This window comes from Anomalospiza imberbis, chromosome 25 (assembly GCF_031753505.1).
Source record: "Anomalospiza imberbis isolate Cuckoo-Finch-1a 21T00152 chromosome 25, ASM3175350v1, whole genome shotgun sequence".
In the NCBI taxonomy this organism is placed as follows: Eukaryota; Metazoa; Chordata; class Aves; order Passeriformes; family Viduidae; genus Anomalospiza; species Anomalospiza imberbis.
Window position 1 is genome coordinate 379,039 of NC_089705.1, and position 21,852 is coordinate 400,890.

At 50.8% G+C, this 21,852-nt stretch overlaps 2 protein-coding genes across 3 annotated transcripts; both read right to left on the reverse strand.

Annotated features, from left to right (window-relative positions):
* Window positions 1-1,888: 1,888 nt before the first annotated feature.
* SRSF4 (serine and arginine rich splicing factor 4) lies at window positions 1,889-10,851 on the reverse strand. The gene is made up of 6 exons (XM_068172460.1): window positions 10,690-10,851; window positions 7,239-7,381; window positions 6,259-6,371; window positions 4,354-4,568; window positions 3,445-3,528; window positions 1,889-3,287 (listed from the first exon to the last, which is right to left on the reverse strand). Exons 1-6 carry the CDS (start codon window positions 10,794-10,796, stop codon window positions 2,540-2,542), a joined length of 1,410 nt encoding a protein of 469 aa, XP_068028561.1. The 5' UTR covers window positions 10,797-10,851; the 3' UTR covers window positions 1,889-2,539.
* Window positions 10,852-11,617: 766 nt separating this feature from the next.
* MECR (mitochondrial trans-2-enoyl-CoA reductase) lies at window positions 11,618-21,623 on the reverse strand. Of its 2 annotated transcripts, none has more exons than XM_068172463.1 (10): window positions 21,570-21,623; window positions 20,076-20,173; window positions 19,770-19,901; window positions 18,173-18,316; window positions 17,988-18,090; window positions 17,675-17,777; window positions 17,202-17,275; window positions 16,738-16,798; window positions 16,172-16,244; window positions 11,618-15,417 (listed from the first exon to the last, which is right to left on the reverse strand). In XM_068172463.1, the coding sequence occupies exons 2-10, from the start codon at window positions 20,119-20,121 to the stop codon at window positions 15,254-15,256; spliced, it is 900 nt and encodes a 299-aa protein (XP_068028564.1). In that variant the 5' UTR covers window positions 20,122-20,173; window positions 21,570-21,623; the 3' UTR covers window positions 11,618-15,253. The 2 variants fall into 2 exon arrangements, with proteins under 2 accessions (XP_068028564.1, XP_068028563.1); XM_068172462.1 differs by having other exon boundaries at window positions 21,415-21,590.
* Between the last annotated feature and the right edge of the window lie 229 nt (window positions 21,624-21,852).

A 21,852-nucleotide genomic window follows, 5' to 3' on the forward strand; every position in this document is an offset into this window, starting at 1 on the left:
AGTCCTCACTTTGTATATAATTATTCTCACAGAAATGTTACTTGGGAATATTGTGGAATTATTGCAATAGACATTCCACTAATCTTTCTCTCTGGCTATGCAATATAATTATTATTGTTAATATTTTATATTATTACCATTGCCTTGGTTTCACACCTACTGCCAGGCTGATCTCTGCAGTTTCAGGAGATCAAGACTGCAGCAGCTCCAGGCTGAGAAAGGCAAAGTGCCCACACCAGGGAGCCACATGAGCTGGAGGTTTTGATGCAAACCCTATATTCTAATGCAAAATTAATGGGTGAGACTCACTCAGTGACGTTTGTGAGACAGAAATGAACATTAAATGATGCAGCAGCACCCAGCTGAGGCGTGTGCCTGGCCCTGCCCATGGAATCACTGTTCTGGGGGCACTCCTAATGCTCCACACTAATTAGCAGCAGTTGTCTCAGAATGTCTGGGAATTCCTGCTCCAACACTCCCACCCACACACGTGGTGGCTGGGGAGGATGAGCCCATGGCAAGGTCTGTCCCTGCTCTGGGCAGTAAAGCACAGGTGCTCCTGCAATGGGTGGTGTGTCCACTCCCTGCACTACAGACCCAGGAAGTGCCATCCCTCCAGGTGCTCACACATGAAGGATTTTTGGCTTTCCCTCTTCTTACTGCACAAAGTGACAACCTCCACCTCAGACCTAAGTTTACCACATACCTCCCTCCAAAGGCCTGTCCTCAGGTATTTAAGGAATCGATGCTTCTCCCAAAGAGCTCACTAAAACCCAGCTTGGTCATTTGGAACAGAGTTGCCAGACAGCAGAAACTGGAGTCGCTTTTGAGTCTTTACCTAGACTGTATAATTTGCAGATTGTCTTAAAACTATTTTTCAGTTAATTATCCCTTACTAGCAAACATCTTGCCTTGGCTGGTTTGCTTCTGTATTACGATTAAGCAGCAAAAAGCATTAAAAATGTCATTTTGAGAGTATAAGATGTTAAAGCACTAAATATATATAGCTGGAAAAGGCATTTCCTTCTCAAGATATCACTTCCACAGAGATTTCTCATGCTGCCGTGGTAATACAACATTTGCTAAAAGTCTGAGCCACTTGCTGAGCCCTGACCCCTCTCAAAGTGGGGAGAGATATTTTGTGTTGCAAGCAACTCTGATGATCTATTACCCCTTGATCTTTTTAATATGGCAGTACAAGTTCCAAATGATCAAATTATATGGAATTACTGCACCTATGAAGTGACTCTCCCTGGAGAGCCGCTGCCATCAGTTGTGAGCAGTTTGGAATTGGCTAAAGGACAGCATTAGGGGAAACTGTAACTAACCTTTTTATTCCAGACCAAGAAATCATAAAATACATTTTGCCTTCTATTTTTCAGGATGCTGCTTGCAGGCAGAGCAGGTGCTGGGGATGTCACTTCTTCATTCAAAGCTGATTGTGCAGGAGAAGGGCTTGTGGGAAGTTCAGTCTGAGCAATTTGCAAATGGCCCAAGTCTAAATTTGGGATATTATTCTGGAGAACCTACACACCTACAAAACTCCTGCTAGAAGCTGCCCTCCCATCTCCCCAGGGATGCTGGGGACATACCACAGAATTGCCACCACCACCCTCTGTGCTTCCAAGCCCAGAAGCACATCCTGAGCTTTTTCTTTTATGAAAACTCTTCCCAAGCACATGGGTTTTAGTAGGAGGAAATACTCCTGGAAAATATGCTAGAGAAATAAGTTCTTTATCTGGACTGTATTCAAGTGCTGTGCCTACGCTGAATGTAAGTGACTTTCTGAATTAGGAACCTTTTCTCTGTGAATGACTCTCTACAAATTCAAGTTTACCTTGATCAATAGAAAATGCTGACAATCACAACACAGCACCACGTAACCAAATGTCATCAAGCAAAAATAGTCTTTATTCAAATTTCATGGAAACAGGGATCACTGTACTTTGCAAGACAGGGAAAAATAAAATTAAAAAATTTAATATAAAACAAGGATATTGTCACAATACCAGAATATGGAACTATAGTTCTTTTCCCTATAGATTACTGCAAATACCTCTATTTTTTTTCATTTTGACTGTGCTATTCACAACTTTGTAAGTCCAAAAAATATGGAACAAAAGTAGTATGAAACTTAAGACTTAGCACTTCCACTAAATGGCAGACATCAAAGGGCATCAATCGAGGGCGAAGTCTGTTGAACCCATCATACCTACCTATCAGTCATCACTGCAATCCCATAAACCCACCAGGGTGCAGTGCTCATTCCCTGCAAGGCTCCCATTGGAAAACAGGGCAATCTGGGGGCTTGAGGAAGGGCTGCATGTAAAGAGAACCTTTCTGTTGGATAGAAAATGAGCGGAGCAGCCTCACACCAGAGAGCACGGCAGGGAGAGAGCGCTGCAGTTAATGACAGACAGACCATCAGGTTGTTAAAAATACACAGCATCGACAGGGTTTCTACTTCAATCACTTGGTTACAGCTACTAAACATGTACAAAAGACTTTTCCAACCATTCCAAGTGGGGTTGCAGCAAGGTTAGGATCTGGAGCGGGACCTTGACCGCGACCGGGAGTGTGACCGAGAGGCAGATCTAGACCTGGACTTGGACCGGGACCTTGGCTTTGAAACAGATTTAGACCTGGAACGAGAATCTGATTTGATATTTGGTTTGAACTTGGAAATGGACCTAGACCTGGAGCGGGACACTGCATCCTCCCCCTCGCCTTTCACCTCTTTCTTGTCTGACTCGGATTTGAGCTGCTCCTTTTCTTTGGAGCCTGACCTGGACCGCTCATGGCTATCCTTCCTTCTCTTCTTGCTGCTGCCTTTGCTATCTCGCTTGCTGCGCCTCTTGCTTTTCTCACTCTTGCTGTGGCTCCGGCTTCTACTTCTGCTGTCATCCCTGCTCCTTTTCCTACTTTTCCTTTTATCCTTGCTGTGACTCCTGCTCCTACTCTCATCCCTGCTTTTGCTCCTGCTTCTACCCTTGCTAATGCTCTTCTCCTTGCTTCTGCTCCTCATGCTCTCCCTCGCCTCTCCCCTCTCCTTACTCCCACTCCTGCTCCTGCTCTTTTCCTTGCTGTGGCTCCTGCTCTTGGCTTTCTCATCGCTGTTATGGAGAATGCCCTCAGATTTATCCTTGCTTTTGTTTCTGGATTTCTCTGCACTCCTGCTGCGGCTCCTACTTTTATCCTCTTTACTTGGAGTCCTGCTTTTCTCTTTCTGGCCTCTGCTACGGCTCTTGCTTCGACTACGGCTCTTGCTTCTGGAACGGGACACAGACCTGGAAGTGCAAAAGCAACAGACAGCTCTGCTTTAGTGCAGCAAGGGTTTGAGCAGAGAATGGGAGGGAAAGAAAAACAAAGTGTTCCCACTGCAAATTTAACATGATGCTTCTAATTGAAGTGGGAGCCTCCAGTTGTCCCAAGACAAAGACATACCTGGATCTGGATCTGCTCTTGGAGCGGCTGCTACTGGCACTGCGGCTCCTGCTCTTATGGGAGTGTCTGCTTCGAGAGCGAGACCTGCAACACAAGGAACCACCTTCACGTTAGCACATGTCCATGGGGAGCTTGTGACCCCTGCGGGCAGAACCCCACGGGGCTAAAGCACCTTTAAGCAGCCAAATGTTCAGAGTTATACAACACAGTTACAAACTTAAGAGTGCCCTCTCCCCACCTCTCATCCCTGCTGCCAGGTCTGGCTGGGAGCAGGGTGCTAAGCTGGAAAAAAAGATGCCAGTTTATTAAAAGGATAATCACTTTCCCAATCAAATCACTGTTTGAATATGGTGAGACACTTGCATAAGGCTTTGATTTCAGATTTTGACTTCATAAGAAAGTTCTTCTAGGAACAGTAAAGATTTGCCCAAGTTTTCTTGCAATGAGTTCTACCCCAGAATGGAAAGGGGAGAATGCTTGGTGCTGCTGAAGCAGCTCTTGGTCAGTCAAGGAAAGCAACAAATCTCTGAGGAACAGGTGGAGGTTTCCAAGCTGAGAAAGAACTTTTAGTCCTGGTGCTTGGAGCAGAACAGTGTCCAGAGCTGAAGTGTTAGAAGCACCGTCTGTTTCATTCCATGAGCATGGCTCCACTGGCCACGCAGCTGCTCCCACAAGGAACAACGGCTGAGTTATCAGGGAAGAACAGTGACAGGTGTTCAGGGAGCAGGTCCACACATCCACCAAGGGAGACACCTTAGAACACAGCCCTCATTTGCCCTGGATACTAATACATGCTCAAAAAACTAGACCTGTTGAGAACTCCAAACATTTCCAGAGTGCTCTGGAACCCAAAAGTCTCAATCCACTCTACATTCATTAACTGCAGCCTGAGATACATTACAGACATACCTTGAATGGCTTCGGCTTCTGGAGTAAGAGCGGCGCCGTCTCGATCCAGGTCTGTCTTCCATTAATCTAATCTTTCTGCCATTTACTTCTGTCCCGTCCAGCTTTTCAAGGGCTCTTTTCATGTCAGAATAGGATTTGAACTCAATAACACCTTCATTTTTCCTTCCTTTGTGTGCATCTGCATATGTCACTTCCCCTGCCTGACGCATATAATCCTAGGGGAAGAGGACAGAATCACCATCGCCTTGAATCCAGAGCCAGGCTTTCAGCTGACCCTGCTCACTTCTGACATGATGCTCCTTGAGCATCTTCTATTCACAGGGATGTCAGCAAGCATTTGACCCAAACAGCATCTGTAGTGCCAAATAACACTCTACAACTTCACGGAGTCGGTATGATTAGAACCAGGTTGATAGTTTTGAGCCAAATTATAACTTAAGGTCTCCCACTTCAAGTCTTAGATCAAATATGCTCTGGGCTCTTAAGTTTCAAATTACAGAAGTGGTTAAAGAAGTAAAATGCTTGCCCTCCAAATCATATTTTCAAAAATAATTAGGAAAGATCATAAAGGTTGAATATGAAGAGGTGAGAAGCCCACAGAGAAGCAGAGCTCCCTTCATCCTCCACCTTGTCAACATAGCTCGTTCTGCTGGAAAAAACCCTACAGAATCCCAAGCTCAATTCATTTTCCCACTTCATGCTTTCTGGCTTCTCCATTTCAATTCCTACACCCCTCTGTTTATCAGGGGTCTGTTCTGCCCTGCTTTGAGCAAGCTGCCAGGCCAAGGCATCTTCAGTCCCTGTGGAAATTGGCTGCAGTGGAAACAGGGCACAGAGCTCTGGTTTGGTTTGTTTTCAACCCAGCTACTCCCATTTTAAGTACACTGAAATGAAAGCTATTCCCAAAAAAAGCAGTAATGCATCCACTGGAGGATTAATCATGCCATGCTCTACTTAGGATTTTAATACCAGAAGCAAAGACAAGCTACTGATAGTGTGAAGCATTAACAACAAAGACACTAGAAGCATCTCCATACGTACCTGAACTAGTGTAAAATTCAATTACAGACCAGTTTCTACTACGTCAAAGTTTGTTTAGAACAATTTTTACACATCCTTAAAAGAGAACCATAAGAGAAAGTGTTCCAGTAAGAACAAATGGGTTTAAACATTGCTGCTCAGTTTGATAAGGAAGCACTAATATTTTGCATTCACTATTGAAATCCTGCTCCCTGAATCCACAATGTGGATAATCATGAGCCAACATGTCACCTCCAGAGTACTCAGAGGTACCGTGGGCTCCACAGTGTCACTCAACACCTCCACTACTGAGAATCACCTGCCACTCCCTTGGACTTCAAAAATAAGTTTCTGGCAGAGATTTTTCATGATTACTCATTCTGGAAGCACCCTTTCCCCAAAACTCTCCTTAAAACAGCTTTAGATGATGTGGAAATTCCTAACAGAGACTTTGCAGGAACAATGCCGTTGTTTCAAACAGCTGTAGCACCTTACAAGTTGATGGGTTCAATCCAAACTGACAAAGGCAAACTCCTTCATCTCTAGTGAATCCTACCCCGGGTGTGATTTGAGTTTGTTTTGACAGGGCTTAAAAGAAGATAAAATACACCTGTACAAGATGTTAGCTGGTGCTAAGGATAAAATTATTCTCCCACTGTCCAGTGCCAACAGTTCTGCAGGTGCAACTCCCAACCTCCCTTGAGTGGTTTCATACATGCAAACATACTCCTGTATTAAGGTGCGTGTTACTTCCAAAATCTACTCCCCATGGAGTTGCTCAGGAGTTGAAGCAAAGCAGAGCTGCACACCACTTTGCCTTGCTGAAGATGTCTTTTACCCTTTGTGCTCTGTATCAGAGAGAGGGTAAAGAAAGGGGCCCCATACCTTCAGATCCTGCCAACTGCAGCGGCTTGACAAATTTTCCACAATCAATCTGTATTCTGTACGGGTTGGGGGACCGTACTTATCTCTTCCGCTTCTTCTATAACCATATCCACCTTTAGGAGGTGACAAGCAGACAGCAGAGCTTCAGCCAGGGAAGTGGAGCCTCGCTCTCCGCCCCGACGGAACTGCTCTGCCCCAGGTGTTCCCAAAGATATCACAGACCCACCCTCAAGGCTAAATCCAGCCCCCCTTATGCAATACCTTACAAAGACCCAAAGCATTAAAACAGTTTTACTACAAGCTTGTAATTAAACAAGGCACAGAACTATAATTACGCTAGAATTAACATGCAATTATATTTAGTATTATTTTTAAAACAATTTGAAAGAAGAAATTGAATAAAGCCAGTTGACTAATGTTACTTACGCTGCTTAAAAGCTTTCTGAATATCTGACATGAATAAAGCTTTTCAGGCACCTATTTCAGATTAATCTCATCTGTCTCTAACCCTTGGGATCCTCACCACCCAGGTCTAACGGGAAAAGCTTGAGGTCGTCACATGGCTTCTTTTTTTTTTGGACAGCCAAGGGCCACAAAGGTCAAAGAGCCACTCATGGAAAGGTACCCCAAGGTCAGCAAATGGAACGGGCAGTCATCTTAGCCTCAAAGGACTCTTTCAATTAAAACATTGAGGTCTTTGTTAAATCTATGTTAAACATCACATTGCAAATAAACCATTCAAATAGTTAAATGAAATGATAATAATAAAAATGGTATAAGAAACTGTGTTTATTAATGTATCAATTAAAAGAGTTTAATACAACAAACAAATTAATAAATATTCAGATCAACAATTGCATTTACAGTTACAGAACACTAGTCACAACTTTGTATTGCTTTCCTTTTATATTACTTTTATAAAAGAGTAGAACAATGTTTTATTTAAAATAAGCCATGGATACAAATGCACAAGTGCTTACTGCGTCCAGAACCGTAACTGCTGTCCCGGCGTGGGCCCCGGGCATGCTCCACGATCACTCTCTCCCCACACAGATCTTTCCCATTCAGCTCATAAACAGCATCGTCGGCGTCTCGCAGATCATCGAACTCCACAAAGCCGTACCTAGGGACAGGGAGGGAAAAGGGATCACTGGGAAGGAACTGAACCTGAGGCATCCGTGCTCAAAAGCAACTCATGGGTTCCTGCAGAGCCCTGCGCATGCTGTCCTGCAGATGAGCCGCCTGAGCACACCTGAGGGTTCAAGGCTTTGAGCCTTGAAAAACACCTAAAAAAATGAAAACCCTTCCAAAAAGAGGGAGAGAAATAGGAAGGCATGAAAACACATCTGCTGATTCGCTGAATTGAACCTAAAGTCATTCTTCATCAACAAAATGATAAATAACGTGAGAGTGTAATGGCTGAATTCATTTATGTTAGCAAGAGATTACTATTATGGCATACTCTCTGATGAAATCAAGGACGTTATCTATCTTTGTAAAGGTAGAAGTTAAAACTCCCCCCACTAAAGGTGAGCACTACCCCACACACCAAATAAACACAGAATCACGGAACTGTTCAGATTGGAAAAGCCCTCCAAGATCAGGGAGTCTTAGAGATGGCCTTCGTCATCCCTGAAGTGTCCAAGGCCAGCCTGGAGGGGCTTGGAGCAACCTGGGACAGTGGAAGGGGTCCCAGCCCATGGCAGGGGGTGGAGCAGGATGGGCTTTAAGGTCCCCTCCCACCCAAACCACTTCTCCTTGGAAAGCAAACACTGATTTTGAATGGAGGTAGATGGAAGGATGGAAGTTTGAAGCTTTGACCTGTGTTCCTCAATCCACTGCAGAAGTACATCCCTCTGTCCTGCAGGTGTTGTATTAGCATGAAGCCTTGAATTCTTCAGAGCTGCCCAGAGTAATGCAGGCAGGTAAGTACAGGAGTAGAACTAGTTTTTTTTTTTTTCCTGAGAGGCATCACAAGCAGTTTTTAGTGTGTGCACAGAAGATAAAAAGCAGGCTGAAAAGTTCAATTTTCTGGTCACTTCATACATTCACTACACACACAGAGCTGTGACTGTCAGTGCAGCTGAGATGGAAAGAGTGTGAAAACTAAGAGCACACGATTAAAAACTGCAATTTGAAATGGAGAATCCTACATGACCCACATTTCCATTTCCCCATCCTTCTCTCAGGTAATAATTGCTTTAAGCCATTAAATTTCAAGCTCAAATTACAAGTAGTGAGCCCCAGCTAAGCTTTTGGAGCTCTGTGGTATCACTTTGCATTCCACTGTCTCACTCCAGCATTCCAGTTTAGCTGCTGAAACAACCAGTGGGGGATCCACCAAGAAGAACCTCCAGATTTCCAGAAACAACTCCAAGAATCTCTCCAGTCAAACATCATGCAGGAAGTTTGAATTGTTTCTGAAGCAGTAACAGAAATAAGCCATGGAGGAAGGCTCAGGAGAGCACAGCTCAGCCCAGGGCTTCCCAAGCACAGACACAAAACCTGATTGCTCAAGTTCCATTTATGAAAAAGAATTTAACTTCAAACCTGTCAAAAGACTTCAGAATATAAAACTAAAAAAAAAAAATTGACTTAAAAGCAGAAAGACAAGTCCCTTTACCACACCAGCCACATAACTCAACAGTTCCGCATCTGTTAAGAAAGTTTAGGTGGCTTCCCTCCCCCCTCGCCTCCAACATGTATGAAACAGAAATACTGAATTTGGGGCTTACTCAGCAACAGGAAAACTGACTCCCCCCCACGACATTTCCAAGGATACACAGCAGGACTGGAAAACAGCAGCCTCAGATATTTCAGCTAATCTTCAACAACACTTGAGGCTGTGTGGGTTAAAACACTGACACATGAACACTTGTTTGCTTTAATAATGGATTTTATTCATCTTATAAACCTGTTAAAGGTCCACCTGCCAGCACAAGCAGCATTAAAACTTAATGAGCCTCTTTCACTTTAATGCTCAAGGATTAAGGACTTGTACAAGAAATTCCTCTTTTCCACTTCTGAGGTGTAATTAATACCTGGTTCTCCTGGCTATATAATGATAAATCCATATTCCATTCAGCCTTCCTAAGGAAGGCTTCAAGCTGGGTTTCTTGGAAAAAGCAAAGACACTCATGAAGCTTTGGGTGTTGGGGAAAAACCCACCAAAAATGGCAATTTGCTTTTTCTTCAAAAATCCACACTTGAATGTCTTGGCCAAGCCCTGGTGGAGCAGGATCCAACCCCTGGAGCTGCAGTGACGGCTCAGCTGCTGGAACAGCACAGGTAAGAACACAGAGGTATGGCAGGTTTGGGGTGTTTGAGGGGGGCAGAACAAACCCCCGGACAGCCTGGGGGTTCTGGGAGCAGCTCTGCTCCCCATACCAAAACAACGGGGTTCTTTTTGGGGACGTGTTATCCTGGGGTGCAGCCTGGCTCACCCTTGAGTGCTTGCCCTGGGGTGCAGGGGGGCCTGGGGGGCCTCAGGGCAGAAGGCAGGGCAGGACACAGATGAGCTGGCTGCTAAGGACTGAAGTGGGACTCAGCTGTCCTACTCCCCGGCTGTCACAGAAACCCAGGTGTCCCGCCTTCCAAAAAGGAGAAGCCCACCCATGCGAGCCCTCCCCAGAGCAGGAGCCCAGGCGTCCTGCATCCACTCTAAAAAAAGGGAACCCAACCGTCCAGCCTCCCTCACCCCCGCCCAAAGGAGAGTCCAGGCATCCGCATGCCCCCAGCAGAGCCCCAGCCATCCTGCGCCCCCAAAAAAAGCCCAGACGTCGTGTCCCCACTTGACAAGAAGGGGAACCCAGGCATCCTGCTCCCCACCCCAAAAGAGAACCCGAGCATCTTGCTTTCCCCAAGGGGAGAGCCCAGGCGTCTTGCTACCCCCTCCCAAGGAGATCCCAGGCAACCTATCCCCCTCCCCAGAATGGGGAAGCCAGGCGTCCTGTCCCCCCAAGAAAAGGGGGAACCACCGCATCCTGTCGCCCCTCCAGTAGGGGCCCAGACGTCCTGCCCTCCCCCCCACAACCAAAAGGAGAAACCCAAACGTTCCGCGCCCCCCTAAAAAAGGAACCAAGCAGACTGCCCTTTCCCAATAAAAGCCCAGCCACGCTCTCCCCCACAGAAAGGGCGGACGCAGCCGCCCGGCCCCTCCTCCAAAGGAAGTTCAAGCGTTCTGCCCACTCCCCAAAAGAGAGAACCCAACAGGCCGCCCCGATAAAGGACCAGGCTTCGCCTCCGGAGTCTCCCCAGCAAGGGGGAGCTCAAGCGTCCTGCCCCTCTCACCCCACCCAAAGGAGGCGACCCAGCCGTCCTGCCCCCACCACTGCCCAGAGCGCCCCGGCGGCCTCTTCCCCCGCGGCCCCTCCAAGAGTCTCAGGCGCCCGGGCCCTTCCCTCGCGGCAGCCGGGCCGAGCCCGCGCTCACCCGTTCTTGAGATCCACCTCGAGGATCTTGCCGTAGCCCTTGAAGAAGCGCTCCACGTCGCGCTCCCGGGCCTGGTAGCTGAGGCGGCCGATGTAGACCCGCGGCATCGCGGGGCCGGGGCTGGGCCCGCGGGGCGTGAGGGGCCCGGGGGCCGCGCGGCCGCCTGACGTCACGGCGGCGCGCGGGCAGCGACGCGCGGAAACGTCACCGCGGGCCACGCCCCCGCGCGGGCAGGCTCTTAAAGGGGCCATGCCTCCGCGTGGGCCCCACCGCCGCGGAGATGAGGGTGCCGTTCCCCGGGGGGAGGATGGCTCGATCCCTCCTTTCCCACGTGTCTGATGTGCAGGGCAGGGTGGGATCCCCTCTTCCCATGGGGCAGGGCACTTGTGGGGTCCCCTCTCCCCATAGACTGGGTGTATTGGAGTCTGCGTTCCCATGGGGGCCCGTTCCCCACGGGAGGATGGATCGATCCCTCCTTTCCCACGTGCAGGGCACTAATGAGGGTGCCGAGGTGCTCATGGGGTCCTCCCATTGGCAGCGGCCTGAGGATTGCCCCATTCCCAAAATGCTGGATCCTGATGGGACCCCAAAGGCAGGCAGGGATGAGGGCGCCCCATCCCCACACTCGGGGTGCCCAGGCATCCCCCTGTGGCATTCCCCATCCGTGGCCAGACTTGGCTTTTCCTCATTCCCTCTGGTGAGCAACAACATCCCTCTTGCTGAACTCTAAATGTTAGGTTTGGGGAATTATTTTTATCCTTTTGGTCGAGACGTCAGATGCCTAAATCGCACCAAATCCCAGCAGAGGCTCTTGGAACATTCCAGAATTAGCAGCCACCCCCCCCTAAAAAACCCCACAATCACTTCCAAAACGATTAATATTGTGTAGGTGCAACACCAGCAGCTGGATTTCCAACCATGATCTTGCTCATTTGACAAGGAGAATTAAATTTATTTATTTATTCCTTTGTGCCCTGGTGTAGGAGTGAGAGGTTGGAACATTTTGTGAAAGAGTTCTCTAATGCATGTTGGGTTTTATTGCTGAGCCCAATAAACAATGGGGGATAAAAGCTCTGCATTAATTTTTCTGTTTTATGCCATGCTTAATAGTGCTTGTAACGATCTCTATGTTATTTTTCTGCTTTTCTTCCCCACTTTATCCATCGATCAGGAAGCACTGAGGCACAGGATGGGGCTCTGCCTCCAATGCTGTCAGGGGGAAGGAAAATGCAAAATATTGGGGGATTTATTAGGGATGGAGGAGCAGAAGGGAGACACTGGTGCCGTGTCTATCCTGGGCCACACCTGCTCTCTGCTAAGGGAGGTCTCAGTGTGAGGGTTTTAGAGGGGATGAAATGGCTTTGACACGTCCATTTAGTTGCCAGCATGGCAGTGGGGTTTAATTTCAGAGAGTTCTGCTCTTCCAAGCGCACATGCAGTTGTACAGTGCTCCCTCCAATCCTGAGCAACATTCCTGCCCTGCTCTTCTCCGCACCCCACGGGACTCAGAAAATCCCCCAAATGAAGGTGCACCTTCCTGGGCTGTCCCCCACACCCTCCATGTGCAAGGGAATGACACTGCCAGCTCCCAGTGAGGAGCGACCTCCCAGGACCCCCCAGGCCTTTGGTAGATCCAGAGGGGCCCTGCCATAACCCCACCAACTCATCCAGGACTCCAGGATGAATCCTGGAAGAGCCTTCAGCTGACACAACTGGTCCCTCACAATTCCTCTATCCATGCCCAATTCCACACGATTCCGCGGTCCTCCCACTTGGAGCATGTTGGGAACTGGGCACAAGGTGGGAGAACCCCAGCGAGGTCCCTGGGCTGGGTCCTGAAGGTTCTGAGGCAAAGGAAGTTCAAGGAACCCAACAAGGGTTATTTCCAAGGGAGGTTATTTCCATTGCAAGATGTGTTTGGAGAACATTTCCGCTATAGTTCATCCTATGGAGCAGCCTGGAGAGCCTGCTGGGATCCGAGAACATCACCAAGGAACTGGGACAGTCACAGCAGAAGCAGCCCTGTGGACACCACACACCTGGGTCACTCCGGAGGAAGTCCATAGAGGCATTTCTGCATGGGGGAGAAGATGCCAAGTGAAAAACCTGAGGTCTGGGGCATTTGGATGCCCAATGCTGTCTGCTTCCCCATCCCTCCCTGGGCACTGGGACACAGCACTGTCCTGGCAGGACATTCCACATGGAAATACAGCTGGAATCAGCTCTGGGCTTAAACAGCTCTCTGGGAAATCAGGGTTTTAGGGTTATTTCTGCATCTCCCACCTCCTGCTGCGAGGAGACAGGTGTCACACTGTGATATCACTGTGTGCTGGAACACAGGCTGGAGAACTTCTCAGGCAGCTGGAGCCAAAGGATTCCATCCTGCTGACTGTCAGGACCAAGAAGGTGGTTGGATGCAGCCAAGCTGTGGAAAAATAAGTCTAAATGGAGCTATCTTCACAGGAGACATCCTATGCTTCTGTCCTGGAGGATCCAGCTTGGTGGGTGGCTTCAGCTTCTCCTGACCATCCCAGAGATGATATGGGACCATGTTGGGATGCTGCACTGTGGGACCCCCTGCAGACAAAAATGCCCTTGAAGGTTGGCCTGATGAATCCTGGAACCACAACATGAATTTTTTCTCCTTAGAGATCTCTGCTAACACCAAACCTTTGGCTGACTCTTTCTTCAAGAAACCCTGAGAGATCCTGAGCAGCCAGAGTTTCGAGTCAATCTGGTGGGCCAGCAATGGGAACTGTGTTGTGATTGGAGTAAAGCTCTTCAAGTGCTGGGCAGGAGGGGGCCCCAGAAGTTCTTTGAAACTGAGTCCATCAGAAGCTTCCTTCTCCAGCTCATGTTCCGTGGATTCCGCAGAATGGAAGGGGATTCTCCCCTGCTGACCTCCATGGAGGACCTCAGAGCAGTAGCAGCAGCTGGGTCTGCACTGGGAAAGGTACATCAGCTCCTCCCAACTCAGAGACTCCTTGGGACACTCACAGGGAGCTTCAAGTTCAGCTAAAATGAGCCTTGACAGGACTGGAGACTGGACAAGAGCAAACAGCTTTGTTTTGTCTTGGCGTCAGTTACTCTGGACACACTGAGGGGCCTGAAAACTAGCGGGCTTTGGGGTTCTTCAGCAGTTTCTGGCTTTTGAAAACCCTACACTTCTCTGCTCCCAAATGCTCAAAACATGAGGGTGGATGTGACTTAACAAAGCTCTGTCCTAACACTTTACTTAGCCAAAGCCTGAGGTGTGAAATGCCAGAGTCCTTTAAACACCCATTTCTCCTTTCTTGTGCCAACTCCTGACTCTCTCTCGGATTTCTTCCTTCTCCCTGCAGCAAACAACTCCTTTCCTTTGCCTTTTGCAGCTGCTGTTCTACTCCAGCCCCCGTTTCACGAGGGCTGCACCTGCCCTATGTCCGGAGGGGTCTGCAGGGTGCTGGGGAAAGCACAAACCTCCTGGCTGTGCCCCGTCCCGGGCACTGAGACCCTGGCAGAGCTCCCAAGGAAAAGGTGGGGTGCTCAGCCGGCAGCAGGAGCGGAGCGGGAGGAGGATGAGGACAGCCAGACGTCGGGGAGCAGCAGCTCCCGTGCCCGAGGCTCGGCAGCGCCGGGCCCTCCCGGCACACGCGGCACAGCCCGGGCCGCTGCCCTGCCCCGCGCCACCCCTGCTGCCCCACACGGGCCCTCGCACTGCTCCGGGCAGCCAAAGCCAGGGCCTGCGCAGGGGCCTGGGGCCCTCCGTGGCTCGGGATGGCCACGCTGGGGCCAGGGCCGGCCACACTCCGGCCCGTGGCCACTGCTCCACCTGCAGCTGCACAGCCACCGCTGCCAGACCTCGGCAGAGCTTACGGGGAAGAGCAGGGACCGCAGGGAGCTTGTGGGGCCATGGATAGAAGAGCAGCACAGGAGGAAGCAAGAACACATTGTTGGTTGTTCTCAGTGATAAATCTTTTCACGTTGCTCTGCAGTGTCACAGTCGCTGTCCCACACCCAGGCAGGAGGGCCTGCAGGGACACTGAGGGCCTGGCTCCAGCCCTTGATGGCCAGAGGCTCTGGCCCTTGGAGTGCCCTTGGCAAAACGCAGCCAGGGCTGAGCCAGGGCTCCTCCAGGAGCTGCAGCAGCATCTAGGGCCACTCCAACCACAGCACCCCCTCAGCATTTGGGGCAGTCTGTGCTCCTTCCTCCTCCTACCCAGAGCTGGCCAGGAGGCAGCAGGGCTGCCAGGAGATGACTTGGACTTCCCTGCCCATCCCACATTCCAGCTGGGATAGCTACAGCCCTGCCAGGCCCAAAAGCACATGTGCGGGGGAACTGCTGCTCTTTTCACATCCTGAGCTGAGCGAGCCATCATTTGAGATCCCAAACTCCCTCCAGCCACAGTGAGATGCAGCCTCCCTCCTGCAGCACTTCCACACAAAGCTGCAGAGGCTTTTAAAGCTTTCAGTGGGCATCCAAAATGGGAAAAACAAAGGAAAAAAAAGAAATTAAATGGATCTGGAGGGTCTTTTCCCCCCTCAAGTCTGTGGACAAGCATGTGGAACAGGACAGGGCTCCATGTCAGAGGAGGAGGATCTGCTTGGAGGACACAAAGGGCTTCATGGAGGCGTCCAGCGCTGCCCTGTAGTCCTGAAGTGGGACCTCGGTGCAGGCAGGCGCCGTGAGCTGGCCCCTGCGGATGAGCTGGCACAGGGCGTCCATCATCGCGGCCACGCTCTCCTGGTCTGCACGAGAAGGAGGGAGCTCTCACTGTGTCATGCAGGACCATCCACCACCCCTGGGAACACCCACCCCAGGCCATACTGGGTCCCTGGGTGTGACATGCCCCAGCTCAGGCATGTGGGATGAGGGAAGAGCCCCCGGCACAGTCCGTGCCTGAGGCCAGCACCAGTGCCTCAGCACCCTGGTGATGCCTTAAGTTTTAGCTTTCATATTATCCAGATTCTGTACTGCATTAGTATATAACTCTGACCTTCATATAAAATGTTAGCAAGTTCCCTTCAGAGTTAGACAAAACAATCATTTTCCAGCCTGAGAACCAAGGACACCGTTGCAGCTTCAGGCCCAAAAAGTGTCAACAGCAGTGAACTGAGAAGAACAAACTGGGAGGATGGGATTGTAATTGGACAATTAACCCCAATATGGAAATGAACCAAAACTTACAGAAGTGTGAAAACTTTTGACCCACCGTCCATCTTGGGTGTAGCCTCGGCCGAGCTCTTGTACTGCCCAAGGTGTGTCCTCTGAAGGCCTTTCAATATATCCCTGCTTTATTCCTTTAATAATGTCTAGCCTCTGTTCTAGGCAGCCTCTCAAGGCATCACTGGGACAAGCAGAGATGGCTCCACGAGTGGGAGTGAGGATGGTGCTGGGTGGGGTTTGTCGCTGCTCCCATGCTCGGCAGGGGGACAGACCCTCAGGCCCCCCAGCTCAGGTCCCTCAGCCCCCCGGTTCAGGTCCCTCAGCCCCCCGGCTCACCCTGCATGTGGTCCTTCCGCCACTGCGTCATCCAGAACCCGCGGAGCCGCACGTCCCGGAAGATGAAGGCACTCTGTGGAATGTGTGACACCTGTGTGTCCTCCTGGTACCCAGTGACATGCCTATGTCCCCTTGTGCAAATGAGACCGACGTCCCCTTGTGCATGCAGTGACTCCCATGTCCCCTCACAAGGCAGTGACACGCGTGTGTCCCCTCCCAGCGTGACAGTGGTGGAAAGTGGCAGTAAGGCCCCTTGTTAGAGTTCCCATTTGTGAGCCAGGGATGCAGAGAGGCGACTGAGGTGTGGAGTCAGGGCAGGTTTGATGCTCAGCACCTGTGGGATCATTTCCCCAGTGGAATTTTTGGGCAGCCCAAATGCTCCACATAAAAAGCCAAGAGCCCAGCAGCGGGATGCAGCTTGTCCTGTGACGGACCCCATCATGCAAATAAAAAAGGCTGGAGGGTCTCAATCTGCACCTGGGGAGAGCCAGGTGCCTACAGTACCAAGGGGGTGGGGACACACAGTGGAGCACAGGGGACTAAGGAGGGACATCCCCAGTACTCACCACAGGCACCATCACAGGCTGCTTTGCCATCCCCCCATAGGTGACCATGGTGCCTTTGGGCCTGGAGTACGAAAGGGGTATCAGGTTAGGTGGTCCCAAAAGTGCAGCTCTGAGTTGCCACCTCCTCCTCTGCTGTCCCCAACCCCCCTGGGGCTGTCCTTGCATCCAGGGCTCCCCAGTTACTCCTCAGATCCCACTTTTCAGGCTCTCCTCTTGCTTCCGTGCACCATTAGATGAATTTGCAGCTCAGCACACCAGTTACACCTGGCCAGGACCTGGGAGACCTTCACAACTGGACCCCAACTACCCCCAGCAGCTTGAGACTTCAAATCACTGTTGTTATCCAAAACCATTTTTCCATTCATCTTCCCTCTCCGAAGGTTCAACAGCCTCCAGAGCAGGACCCTCTATTGCCAGTTTCTGTCCCCAAGCTTGTGCCCAAGCCACTACCCAGCCAAACTTACTGCAGGTGACGCAGCATCTCCGTGGTGCTTTTGCCCCCGACGCAGTTCAGGGCGAGCCGGGGCCTTGGGATGCTCTGCAAGGGTTTATGATAAAGGTTCCCAAATTTTATGGCTTCTTTAGAGGATGGGACCATGGCTCTTGATAAAGCATCTTCATTAACCTCAATATTTACTTGAGGGCTGCTGAGAGCAGTAGAATCAAGGAACAGCTGGGGTTGGAAGGGACTCATTCCAATCCCCTGCCATGTGCAGGAAGAGACCTTCAGCTAGACCAGGCTGCTTCAAGCCCAATCTGATCAGAACCAAAATCTGTGATCCTTCCCTTGTGGCAGCAGCAAAATCCCTCCACTACCAAGACTAAATCCTGATCTAGAGAGAAATTTGTCCTTCCCACCATCCCTGCATTTCTCCCCAGTGCTGAACAGCAGCAACAGCCCTGGACCATCTCTCCAGTGGGATCAGCATTGAGGTACCTTAAATATATCTTTCATCTCTGGCTTTCTCAGCATCTCCTCTGTGACAATGTGGTCAGCACCCAGGGCCATCAGCCTCTCCACCAGTTTTGGGAGATCAGGTCTGGGGAGGGAAAAAGGAGATTTAAAAAGAGGACTAAATGAGCCAGGAAGCAGAGCTCCCCCTTCTCCTTCCTTCTGCTCCAGTGTTGCATGGGGACAACAGGAAGAGGCTGGAGAACAACTCGGAGGAGGAAACAGGAGAAAATCCTGGCTTAGATGGACAGGATGAGCAGATCCAGCTCCCAGACTCACTCCTCCCCAGTGGACCCACCTGTCCCTCACCACATTGATGGTCTTGATGCCGGAGGCCCTGGCGATCTGGATGACGGCCTGGCCCACACCGCTGTTGGCGGCGTTCTGGATGACAGAGTCACCTGGATGTGAACAAACCCAGATTCCACTGCAGAGGCAGCCAGGGAATCTGTGTGGAATTGCTCCCTCATGGCAGGGTCATACCGGGCACCAGGCTCTCAAAGTCAGCCAGCAGACGGAACGCTGTGCAGGGGTTGACGCTCAGAGTGGCAGCGCAGAGCACTGGGATGTCACTGGGCACCTTCAGCAGCATCTCCTCAGGGAACACTCCCCGTGTCCGCCACGTCCCTGGGCACGGCAGCACCGTGGGCACAGCCACAGCAGGGGGGAAAGCAAAGGAAAACCATCAGCTCACACTGTAGCCTTGGTGCTGGCAGCATTTTGTGCTGGGAACCAGCTACACCCTGGAGAGAGAATTATGGAATGGGTTCCCTTATGGGTAGAGTCAAAATGCTCCAAGAGGCAAGGAATGGATTCCTCACTGCCTGCCAAGATTTATCACCCAGCAAAGCCCAATCATTTCCCAGAGGGATAATGGGACTGGGGCTCCCGGGGTATGTGTGCAGAGATAATGCATCCTATAGATGAGCCCATATATTCCAAGCCAATTTAGTAAGCTTTACTCCCTCTACGCTTATATCCAATTTAACCCTCTATCATCTATTTACAGTGTTTTTATACTTAAAAATACCCCATTTGGCTCTTAACTCTATAGTTATCCTTCTCTCATTTAGCAAAAAATGTTTTAAGAGGAAATAGGCAAAGAACAAGCTGTAACACTAAACCACAACCAGTAAATATCAGGCCATTGGCATTTTGGAGGAGCATGGGAGACATTTGTTGGGAAATAAATTCCCACACTTTCCCAGCAGAGCATTATTAAAGAGAAAAGTACAGTGAGAGGCCACCGTGACCTTGCCCATGTGAAATGTTTTATCCCAGGTCTTTAGGGAAGCTCTAAGGTGATAGGACAAAATGTGTTTTTTTCCAGAGAAACACAGATTGCTGCAATGCTTTATAATAGCACAGACATCCCATAAAGGGTCTGGGCTACAAAAAAGAAGATTATTGCTAAATTTAAGTTTGGCATAAGCAATGGCATTGCCACTGCTCCTATTCCAGGTGTTTTAATGTATTTTAATGTATTTTTAAAAGCAAACTCAGTTCCTGCTGCCCAGCCCCAGCAAGTGATGTTGCTCATCCTCCACAGACACAGGAAGGCTCTCGAGAAGGATGGAGAGGGATGGGGGTCCCCAGGGGACTGAGTTTGTATTTAAAAATACATTAAAAATAAAATTAAAATTAATTAATAAAAAAAACAGGTGGTGAAAATAAACCAAGACATAAACAGGTAAGAAATAACCCCATCAATTATCTCAACTGTCTCATTATGACTGGTCTCACATGGCACTAAATGGGTTCCAACTCCTGCTTCCCTTGCCAGCATTCCCTAATGGAGTTTTGCTCCCCATTTTGAATCCCATCTCATCAGGGGTAATTGCTGTAAGTGCAGGGGCTCATGGCTCTACCCATGCCCTGCAAAGATGGTGCTTTGGAGAACTGTGCTTTTGCTCTGGAGCCCCCAAAATCCCCACAGCAGCTCACACAGGAGACGACCATGGGTTTGCTCTCTGGGCAAGCCTGGGCACCCTCCATGGGCTCCAGCACCCCAAAAATCCCCTGGGAAGATGCTTTGCAGGGGGGCTGAGCGAGGACCCAGCAGCGCCGAGGATGAACTCACCGAGTCCGGCGTTCGCAGGGATGACCCAGTCCCCAGGTTTCAGAGCTGTCACACGGTGCCCAACCTCCAGCACCTCCCCGACACCTTCGTTCCCCCCCACGGCCGGCAGCGGCGACAGGACGGGGTAGGTCCCTGTAGGGAAGCTGGAGGTGAGCGGGAGACCCCCTCATACCCCAACATCCCCGTGCCAGGAGCCATCTCTGAGCCCTCCAGGACAGGAGATGGGTTTGAAGATGCTCGTGGGTCCCTTCCAACTCGGAGCATCCTGCGAGAACCGACATGCAAAGTATTGATCCAACGCATTACCTTGGATCATGTTGATGTCGGCAGGATTGATGGGGGCTGCCAACATCTTGACGTGGACATCACAGTCCCCCAGCTTGGGCACTTCCAGATCCTTCAGTCTGAACAGGGAGAGACAAAGGAAAAGGGCATTAACACCAATTTGCTGATGTCTTCTGTGCTGAAGCTGAAGCTGGAGGGTGTCTGTATCACCTACACACTCCACCTAAATTAACAGCACCGTATGCCCCATCCCATCAAAAAAATCAGATTTCTGTTAGACAGAAGGACAGATTTTTGGAGGAGGCTGCTAAAAGCCAACTGCCCAAAACAATCCCTTGCCACCAAGGCCAGTGATGCTCACTAAACTTAACAAACTCAGCAGGTTGCGTAAAAAAGCTGTGGTTTTGGCTGGGGATTTTACGGCTCATCCTGCCCCACTACAGCGTTATGGGAACCTGGGGTATTTCTGGAAATCTATGAAAAAGGAGAAGTCACAAAGCAAGACCGGTCTTGCACAAGCAATGAGGTGATAACAGAAAATCTCAGTGGTGACAAGCACCATTGCGCAACTAAATGATCATTTGGAAAAGCAACAGTCCTTCACCAAGAAACAAGGGGTTGGTGTCTGGATGCACCTGGATAATGTATCAGCATGAACTGAGCTGGTTCAAGAGGGGCAGCAAGAGCTCAGAGTCTCCTCCCTTGAAAAAAAAGGCCTAAACTCCACTAAACTGCAACTTTCTCCTTTCCAGGATTTTTTATGCTGAGCATCAGCAGTTGTCCCAAAAAATGCTTGTGATGCTGCTGTGGTCCTTAAATTGGGATCTCAAAGGGAAGACCCATCAATGGGATGCAACCTAGGGTGAAGCTGGGGCACAGCAATGCTGAGGCTCAGACCTCCCTGCCATACCCCAAATTAAGCTTTTTGAGAAAAACACCAGGTTTAGGGCAAATTGATGGAGCAACAGCAGGAAGCTGGGGGATATGGAGGCATCACCCCCAGCATCCACCTGCGAGACCACGGCACCAGGAAAACATCGGGGCATCCCAGGGTCCTCCTGTCCCCCTGGGTGTTCGGGGGTCTCACAGGGAGCTGCACCCCATCCCCACTCTCTACACCTGGGGTGGGCAAGTCCTGACCCCTGTGCACTGCACCCCCAAAGCAGCCCTGCAGCACCCCAAAGCAGCCCTGCATCCCCACTCCTCTCTGCACCCCTGTGCCAGCGTCACTGCAGATCTCTGCCCAACTATTCCCCCCGCTCCCAGCCTTGGCCCGACACCTGCACCCCCTCCCTGCAAAGCCCCCCCCATTCACAGCCACCCCATTGCTGCACCCCCCTGCAATGCGCCCCCGCCTTACTGCACGACGGCTGCGGCCTCCCCGTGCCGCTCATAGAGCAGCCCGAGCGGAGGGCTCCCCGCCGTGGCCGATCGCGCCCGCACCGGGGGGGTCCGAGCCGGGTGGGTGAGCCCCGGGGGGGTCAGCACTGGGGGGCTCCGCGCCCCGCGCAGCGCCCGCGCTGCCGCTCGCTGCATTCGCCTCCGCCCGGCGCTGCTCGGCTCAACTCGGCTGAGCCCGGCGCTGCTCGGCCCGGCCCGGCGCTGCTCGGCTGAGCCCGGCGCTGCTCGGGTCAGCCCGGCGCTGCTCGGATCAGCGCGGCGCTGCTCGGCTCGGTCCGGCGCTGCTCGGCTCAGCCCGGCACTGCTCGGCTGAGCCCGGCGCTGCTCGGCTCGGCCCGGCGCTGCTCGGCTCGGCCCGGCGCTGCTCGGCTCAGCCCGGCACTGCTCGGCTGAGCCC

Coding starts and splice junctions, on each gene's coding strand:
- SRSF4 (XM_068172460.1), bottom strand. CDS start 10,796: ATGCCGCGGGTCTACATCGGCCGCCTCAGCTACCAGGCCCGGGAGCGC. Junction 7,382..10,689: donor GAGGTGGATCTCAAGAACGG/GTGAGCGCGGGC, acceptor CCCTGTCCCTAG/GTACGGCTTTGTGGAGTTCG. Junction 4,569..6,258: donor GCAGTTGGCAGGATCTGAAG/GTATGGGGCCCC, acceptor CTCTTCCCCTAG/GATTATATGCGTCAGGCAGG.
- MECR (XM_068172462.1), bottom strand. CDS start 21,590: ATGCAGCGAGCGGCAGCGCGGGCGCTGCGCGGGGCGCGGAGCCCCCCA. Junction 20,174..21,414: donor GAGGCCGCAGCCGTCGTGCA/GTAAGGCGGGGG, acceptor CTCCCTGTTCAG/ACTGAAGGATCTGGAAGTGC. Junction 19,902..20,075: donor CGACATCAACATGATCCAAG/GTAATGCGTTGG, acceptor GCTTCCCTACAG/GGACCTACCCCGTCCTGTCG.